The 9,385-nt window shown below is 42.2% G+C and overlaps 1 protein-coding gene across 1 annotated transcript in view; it reads right to left on the reverse strand.

Annotated features, from left to right (window-relative positions):
* The window catches only part of LOC311413142 (myocardin-related transcription factor A-like), a 38,421-nt gene that overhangs the window by 20,232 nt on the left and 8,804 nt on the right, over positions 1-9,385 (reverse strand). Inside the window, exon 3 of the mRNA XM_084488895.1 lies at positions 1,001-1,066. Within this exon, the coding sequence (XP_084345021.1) occupies positions 1,001-1,066 (66 nt within the window). The remainder of the gene's footprint in view (positions 1-1,000; positions 1,067-9,385) is intronic.

Consider the following 9,385-nt stretch of genomic DNA (forward strand, 5'->3'; position numbering starts at 1 on the left):
TTATGCTATAATGGACAGGAACCTGTAGAGAGACAGGAAAGTGGGTCAAAAGAGGATGGTTATGATACTTTGCATGGGACTTCCGGACGGAATCAAACCTGGGTTGTTGCAACATATTTCCTACATGGTTAGCACACTAGCGAGTTGAACCACCGATCCGCACCCCCTGAATCTGTTTTCGATTTGACGGATACGAAATCTGCTATATCCCTGCTTGGCAGCGAATTGGCTTTTTGAGAATAGACGCGAGTACACATGCCAGAGTGACACATTTATTTACTAACAGCCTCGGTGCAAAACAGCTGAGACGTAGCGACCGCGGGGCTGAGAGCTGAGAAGCTGAGAGGGGGGAGGAGGAGGAGGGACGGCAGAAGGCGATTCAGGAGCCAATGGGAGGAGGTGTTAAGAACGCCAGGAGATGTCAGTAGCCTCCTTTTCACAGTTCACGGTTGTAACCATTAACCATTATTGTTTTCATGGTAACAAAGGACACGTCCACAACGTTTTGCACAACTCTTGTGTTGATTGGATGTCCAGAAACACATACACACACACTCACAGAAACAGCTCATCTCCAATATCCAATTAAATCAAAGTATCACTTAGGTTGGCTATATAATGGCAATGTAGTTGTAAAAGAGATACAATTCAGTTAAGGGATATTCACCAAGCTTTGAGCGTTTAAAAAATCATGTGATGTCCCTCAACCACAAACTGTCAAAATGTCCCTCAACCACAAACCGAATTCTAAAGAGACTTTACCCGGCCAGTTTTGGTTAGGCTCTGCGGCTATAAAACTCTAGGGCAGTGGCGCTATAGGGTTATGGAACAATACAGCTATAAGGCTATAGGGCTCTAAGGCTATAGGGTTATGGGGCTGAGAGGCTATGGGGCTGAGAGGCTATGGGGCTGAGACGCTATGAGGCTATTGGGCTATGAAGCTATGGCGCTAGAGGCTATTGAGGCTAAGAGGCTAAATGGCTATGGGGCTTATACTTACGAGGCATGATCCCCTGGTTGATCAGCTCCTGTCTGGACCTCCTCTGCTGGAGCTTCAGCTGGAGGACTGTGGGGAAGACAAGAAAAAGGAAAGACATCAGGAGGGTGGAGAGAGAGAGAGAGAGAGAGAGAGAGAGAGAGAGAGAGAGAGAGAGAGAGAGAGAGAGAGAGAGAGGTGGAGTGAGAGAGAGAGAGAGAGAGAGAGAGAGAGAGAGAGAGAGAGAGAGAGAGGGTGGAGTGAGTGAGAGAGAGAGAGAGAGAGAGAGAGAGAGAGAGAGGGTGGAGTGAGAGACATTATGTGGGTGGAGAGGGAGAGACATCAGGAGGTTGGAGAGAGAGAGACTTAAGGTGGGTGGAGAGAGAGACATCAGGAGGGTCGAGAGAGAGAGACATCAGGAGGTTGGAGAGAGAGAGAGAGACATCAGGAGGGGCGAGAGAGAGACATCAGGAGGGTGGAGAGAGAGAGAGAGACATCAGGAGGGTGGAGAGAGAGAGAGAGAGACATCAGGTGGGTGGAGAGAGAGAGAGAGAGAGACATCACAGGTTAGAGTGAGAGAGAGAGAGAGAGAGAGAGAGAGAGACATCACAGGTTAGAGTGAGAGAGAGATATTGAAACCATACATCTTGTTATTTATCAGCTCTGAGATCTTTTTCCCCTGAGCACAAGTCACACACTTTCACAGCCTCAAAAGTGAATGATTTAAAACCTCCTCCAGTGAGATCATTTATTCACATCTTAACAGACGGCAAACATGAATGCTTTGCTGAACATTTCCATGCAACTGAATTAACACCTTTTAATTAAAACTATTTGCAAAAAAGTCAAAAGTAGGCCAGGGGTTTCAATTGTTTTTCATACATTATACAATACTTTTTGCAAATAATCATCAAGGAATTGCTCTAAAGCTCTACTAAATCTAAGAGTAATCAGTGACAGCTCATAGAGGGATTACACACATAAATAAACCAACGTTTCCCAACAGTGTCTACTTTTATAGCTAAATCAGAACCGGCTGAGAGAGGGAACAATTTTGATGTTTTTTTCACTTAGGTTCCAGGCGCCACCTACTGTTCATTATGGAGCATGGTAGTAGTAAAAATATTTGATTTTATGGTCAGTGTAGGGAAAAAGAATGTTGATTACATTTCCCGTTTGTCCTAGTCTCTCTTGTGGAATAGAACAAGGTAACATAGATGAGATCTCACTTGATTGGACAAAGAATACAACAAAAATAAAAACAATACCAGCGTTGATTCAAAACTCATTTTAAATAATAGCATGGTGAATAATTGAAAACGACCTACCAGAAACTAAGAGAGCATTGTTTTTAACAGAATATACATTAGCATTGCAGCCCAACAACTGCATTTTCTCCAACATAGAACGAATATTCGTATTTAATACAATCATATTGTGAAAATATCTGTACCACTGTAGCAGATTTTTCTGGGCACTTGTGGCACAGAACATCTCTGTGACCCGAAATCTCAAAACGAAAAGGGGCAAAGTGACGTCTTCTTCCCTGTTTTGATATGAAGATATACTACAGAATAAGGCTTAGAGAGGGTCATGAATTGAAGTGGTACCCTTGTATACCCTCTACTGCGACAAAACACAATTTCCGTTCTCAAACTTCCTATGAGCTCCAGTCCCTGGAGCGATAAGATATACAACATGACAAGGAAAACAACAACAAAGACATGGATAATAATTATTACGTTTTTTTATGACAAAGAATTGGACAAAGCAATATCCAAAATATGTCGCAGAGACAGATATCTCTCTCTCTACCCGAAGTCCCTCCCTCTCTCTCTCCACCAAAACCAAGTAACTAAAACAGATATCGCTCCCTCCCAACTCCCGCCCTCGAAATCCCGCCCTCTCTCACCAATAAAACAGTTCTCAAAATTGGGAGAACTGCGTTCCGGGGGTTTCGAGATGAGATGAGGACGCCTGGGAGCAAAGATAACTACAGAAAATAAACGTATTTAGATAAGTAATCTTTAGTCAATTTGTGAAACTAAAAACAATGTGAACATAGTTTCACAGAATGCACATCTTTCATCAGTTGCACAACAGCTTGGGATTGGTAAGAAGCGGGTCAATATTATCAATAGATACTGACACTACTAAACTACTACTTAGCTTTTGGAACACACATAGAAGATCCTCCTTCAAAGCATTAACGTCTCTTCTTCATAAAGTGTTTCCGGTTCTGGTGGAGGTCAAATGTGACATGGAGCTTCCAGATGTGACATCACTGTTATGACGTTAGATTCTCTTTGTTTTCTGTTGGCTGCAGTCCTCCTTTCCATTATAAATATGACAGACAAAAAAAATCTACTTATGGTCCTCATATGCACTGATCATAATTGGACTCAAACGCTAATAGTAATCATAATAATATATATAAAAATAAAATGTGTAACACCACTACCACTTCTCCAATCAATTCTCTCTCTCTCTCTCTCTCTCTCACTCTCTCTCTCTCGCCAAATCTGTCTCTGTCTCTCTCTCACTCTCTGCTGACATCTTGCTCCCTCGCCCTCTCTTGCCCGCTTCTATTTGTATCCATGCTGTAACAGTCTGGAACCCTATCCCTCTTGATCCCTCTGGAGTTATAGGAGGTACTACTGTAAACACACGGGCCACACTCATACACACAAACACACACACAGGGGCACTCATGCACGCTCATGCACACACATACATACACACACACACACACACACACACACACACACACACACACACAGATGTGCATGTTTTCACAAACAGACACACACCCACACACACACCCACCCACACACACACACCCCACCTTGTAATGTAATCGAAAGGAAAAAGGTGATATAAAAACAATTCACTCACATACACTGACTCAAAGACAAACACACACACTTGCACACTGACAGCAGCAATATATATAATTTGATAATTTTCTAGATTGCATTTTACTAATCGCTTTATTCTATACTTCATATGAATTCAGCTGCTCTAAAAACAGGGAAAAAAAAGATAACATTGAATTCACACAGGTAACTAAGTGACGTATAGCAGACAACAGTTGTCTTATACCGGAGTATAGGCAGACAACTGTCGATAAGTGGATGGAAACAGACCAAAGATGATAGAATAGTTTTCCGCAGTGGACTGGTTTGTTTGGTTTGGCAAACTCAAACGAGTTGGTATGAGTTTTCTACTTGCAAAGACTTCTAATCCATTACAGCAGTCAATACATAGCATGTGTAACATCTAACAACCCTCTGTTCGGTTACAGTTGAAAAAGAAACGGAAAAAGAAACGGAAACAGTAAATCACCAGTGAATCGCAAATCTGACAAGAGTGGAGTCGTCATTCCTAGTTGATGTATGGTCATGAAGACTATAACATCCCCAACATCCATAGGCTCCTTCTCTGATTACACTATGTCTTGAATACTAAAACTAGAGCTTCTACACATCATAAATTGGTCTACAGTTTGTCTACAGTCATCTAATGCCTTTATAGACATATTATAGTCAAACTACACAGTCAGACTCTAAAGGAAGACTCTACAGTCAAGTCAAACTACGGACAAACTACAGTCAAATTCTACAGGCAAACTGCAGACAAACTGCAGACAAACTCTACAGTCAAATTCTACAGACAAACAACAGTCAAACTCAACAGCCAAACTCAACAATACAGTCACTCTGGTCATGCTGGTTATTGGGTTCATGGGGGGTAGTTGAGGACTGAGTGCGACCATGGTTGAACTGGCTAAGCTCCAGCCCCTCTCCATCTGATCCATCTGTGGGACCCCTTTGCCCAGAATAAACCAGCCCTGGATGACATCCTGCATGGGAGGCCTAGAAAGATCCCACAGAGCCGGGTATTCCTTCATAGAGTCAATTAATTCAAGGACTAATGTTAATGTTATCAGTTTGCTGACATTCAGTTAACCAACGTATTATTAACTTACAATTTATATGAATTTTAACTTGACCGAATGGATTCGAAATTGATTTGGCATTAAATGAGCTCTATAAAAACAAGAATATGGTTTGCACTACCAAAGGAAAACTGAATTAAATTCTTCACACCAGTCAGAAAGACTACGACATTGACTGTACTTGACCGTAAACACAATAAAGCCAATTCTGTTTCATGAGCAGAGGGAACTAAGAAATCACGCTGGATAATCGCTTTATTAACACACCCAAGGGTGCTCGTTACTGAGGATATGGTTGTCTAGTGGGCCTTAATGGGGCGAGATGTAGCAGAGTGCCCATAAACACCCACAAGAAGGCTTTGAAGATATTACAACACGTTGCTTAGCAATAAGAGTCTCATTCATTTCTTCCAGAGAAATACACTTAAATACAGTGGCTGTTCAATTGCACCAACAGTGGACGTATACACCATGTGGACATGGTGGGACCAATAAGAAGATCATAAAATCCATCCAACAAATGTTTTTGTCTTCCCTTCCTTCGAAACAATAAAATACCAGTCAAACGTGTGTGAGGGTAAAAAGCGCATGGTAGAGAGGGTACAGTGCATGTTAAACTGGTGCCAACCTGTGACTGTTTGGGAAAGAGGGGTTCCCAGGGCTTCCACTGGAGTCTTACTGGTGGAAATAAACACTACTTGACATTAGGAGGAGGAGGAGGAGGAGGAACAGTTGTTGTTGCATTTAAAAACAAATGGTTGATAGCTTGTCCGTGTTATACCCTCCATGTATACAACCTCTGTGCTTTAACTACTGTCTTTATCATTTAACAAACCCCTATTATATACAATGTGATTGAGAATGTACGCTTTTTTACACTGTTTACAGTTTCCCATTTGTGTGTAATTTTGCTTATGACATGCTGTGAATTTACTTGTATATTTTAATGTATCTATGCAAATTCATCGGTTCATCGGTAGTAAACAGATACACTTTAAACGTTTAGGAGAGGATAAGAAGGTTAAATATGACTTATACCGAAGTACCATTCTCTCAGGACCTTTTTCACTGTATTTAAGTCTAGTTGGATTGGGATGTATCCAACGCTTGGCTGGGAGTCAAACACTCTGGGTTTCCGTTAATAAATGACTGCTTTCATGGCACAGTTGTATTAAGCATAACACAGGTATACATTAGTGATGGATTTCATGATTCATTTGCTTGAATCAGTTCGCGTCGGTCAGTTCGCCAAGAAGAATCGTTCGAATCGTTTGTTTGTTCGTTCGTTCAGTCGCGTTTCCGGTAGCGGTGAATCGGTTCTCAGCTGAGTCGTTCAGATTCAGCTCCTCCCTCGTTCTCATTCAAACGAATCACGGTCGTGCAATGGTGCAAACGATCATCAATCAACACAACAATACAACATTAACTAAGTTACTTTCACCACTAACACATTCAGCTAACCCTTTAACATACAGAGACGAGACGAACTGAAACGGGGAATCAGGTCGGTTCGTTCTTGTTAAAGAGTCATTCATTCAAACTGATTTGTTAGTGAACGACCCATCACTAGTATACATACAGGTATCTCACACCAAGAGTCTCACCTTGTCTGATGCTCTGACAGGCCTGGCGTATGGCTCGTTTATCCATACCATTCCCCATTGGTTGAGCCCTAAAGGGGGCGGGGTCAACACATAGGTGTGCTGGTGGCTCCAACATGGTGGACCGCAATCAGAGCTGATGAAGTGATAAAAGTTCTCAGAATTGGCAGTATCGGCTGATACCGATGAGAGAGGAGATGGCTATTAAGTCCCCTCAAAAAACATTACTCGACTCGACCCAAGTTAGAATTTGGTTGTTAAAAGTAGGTCTAAAAAGATTCTTTGTTCAAGGCTCAAACGGCAATTTAGTCCACCAACCATAACAGCATTAGGAAAAAGCGGGTAGAAATACATTAAAAAAATAGAAATGTCTCACTAGTTTACATGGAAAGAAAAGAGGACTGAAGTACAACGCAGTAGGAACAGCTCTGATGCATCTACAGCAGAGAGCGAACTGGCTCCCTAGCAAATCTGTATGTGTGTGTGTGTGTGTGTGTGTGTGTGTGTGTGTGTGTTTGTGTGTGTGCACATACTGTGCGTGTCAGATGCCAACTAATACCTTGTTCAAGCAGTTTGTCGCAGCTGTTGCTGTGCTCAGTCATTTCTTCTGGTTGATGGACACAAGCATAGGGGGACATGCGCACACACACACACCGACACACACACACACACACACACACACACCGCTCACTAGATTCCTCCCACTTTGCACCTATGATCTCAGCCCCGCTGGTGTCAAAAGGGTGCTGTTGCACCTGCAGGCGGACCTCACAGCTTTGAACCGTTAGCCTAGTTGCTAGGCTTAAGGTGTGAGCTGCTGGGCCACCTTTAGCCTAGCGGCTAGGTGAAAGGAGTCGGCTGGTGTGCAATCTAGCTTCTAAGCTAAAGGTGTGAAGTGGTTGGCCACCTTTAGCCTAGCGGCTAGGCTGATGGGGTAAGACAGTATGCCACCTAGCTGCTAGGATCAAGGTGTGAGCCGGTGGGCCAACTTTAGCTTAGCGGCCGGGCTAAAGGGGTGTGCTTGTGGGCCACCTAGCTGCTAGGCTAAAGGTGTGAGATGGTGGGCCGCCATTGTGTGTTCGAGATACATTGTACACCAACCGCATGATTTAGTTAGTGTAGCATCGCTACACGACGAGTCAGGGAAGAACAGTCATTGGCTGGTCATTGTTATTGTTAGCTACATTAGCCTCTTTAGCAAACCAGCTCGAAAACAAACAACAAAACTTTAGATTGTGTTGCACACACAGCAAGACCCTGCAATGCATAAATTGGTGACCGGATTAAAGCAGCAATGTAATCAAGTGTGTAAGAGCATTTAAAATCGACATTAAAACGACCAACGTGGTACAAATACAAAGAATCTCATTACGGGCACAGCCATCTTTGTTTGTTGAGTTGTATGGTCAACCTCACTGAACTCGGTGGACTCTCAGAAGGACGAGTTGGACAGGTTAAAAGGGGGAGTGCCTCAATGAAATGTAGTAAGAAAGCTGGGAGATTTCCCATTTTGCAACTAGTGCAAGTGGTGTACGATGCATCTCGAACACACCATTAATGTGTGAGTCAATATGCCAGGCTATGTATACACTAGGCCCTAGCACATACATAGCGCCTGGCACATACATCATTTCCAACCAACATAGTATATCCATCTGTGTTGTGTTTTTAATCTGCCTATTCAGTATATGTCGTCTCTGAATTCTGTGCAGTCTAGTATTTCTAATACCTCTTAACCCACATAATTAACACTTTATTATATAGCAATGCAATACATATATCATATTCCAGACAGTTTTAAAGCATTCCTACCTACAAATAAAATGTGGGTTCCCCTTAAAACCAAACAGCTTTGAAAGGCCGAGTCGTAGACCTAAATGACAAATTCTAACTATTTCAGGATCAAATTACAACTCTGCAATGGTTTATTGCCTCATTGTCTTTTTGCAGGTCACACCACCTGTCTCTCTACATCTACCGAGAAGCTGCACTGTCTGTCTGTCTGTCTGTCCATCTGTGTCTATTCCTTTGGCATGATCTTGGCTGTTTGACAGAAAACTTTAACACGACAACCTGCTCCAAATCGCTGACCATCTGCAGTCTGGTCCCCATGACCAGACATCCTGTCAGGGAGAGACAGAATAACATGATGTGACAGAATAACAAAATAGGACATGGAACTACGCTCCTCTCCCTGTCCATCATTTCAGAAACTATTAAACTATTAGCAGGGAATGTTGTGTATTTTTACAAGATCAATTACTAAAAACAATTGTTGGCTATCTAAGAACATAGTCCATTTTCTGTAGATTGACTCAGCAATACATTTTTTAACGAGTGATAATCTTGTGATCTTGATATACATCTAAACCACCCTTTCTAATGGTTCTTAACCAAATTCATATATTTTCAAACTTGACTTTATAAAAGGTGTGTGCAGCGGATTAAAGCCTTGTAAAAATTAAAGCCTTGACCCTATGGACACCATGAGGTGACACCATGACTCACAAAGACCGCAGTCTAACTTGTGGGCATCTTTAAGCAAGATGCCTTAACACCCTACCTGCTCCTTGAAGGGGAATCGTCACGCTAGCTATTTTCTAATTTAAGAGTGCTGCTTCAAGCGTGTTGTCAAAATAATCTGCAACATGAGTCTGCAATATCAACACCATTTTCTCTAAGGGATCATAGTAAAGTTATTATTGGCACCATTGGTCCAGGATTTGCATTCTCCATTGGTTTGATACAGAGGGTGATGCTTCCCCTTTAATTAAATGTAATGAATCTAAATTCACTGTATGTCACTGTGAATCTGCTCAACAACTACTAAATAGTGTTATGCATATCATG

This window comes from Micromesistius poutassou (assembly GCF_964030765.1).
Source record: "Micromesistius poutassou genome assembly, chromosome: 1".
In the NCBI taxonomy this organism is placed as follows: Eukaryota; Metazoa; Chordata; class Actinopteri; order Gadiformes; family Gadidae; genus Micromesistius; species Micromesistius poutassou.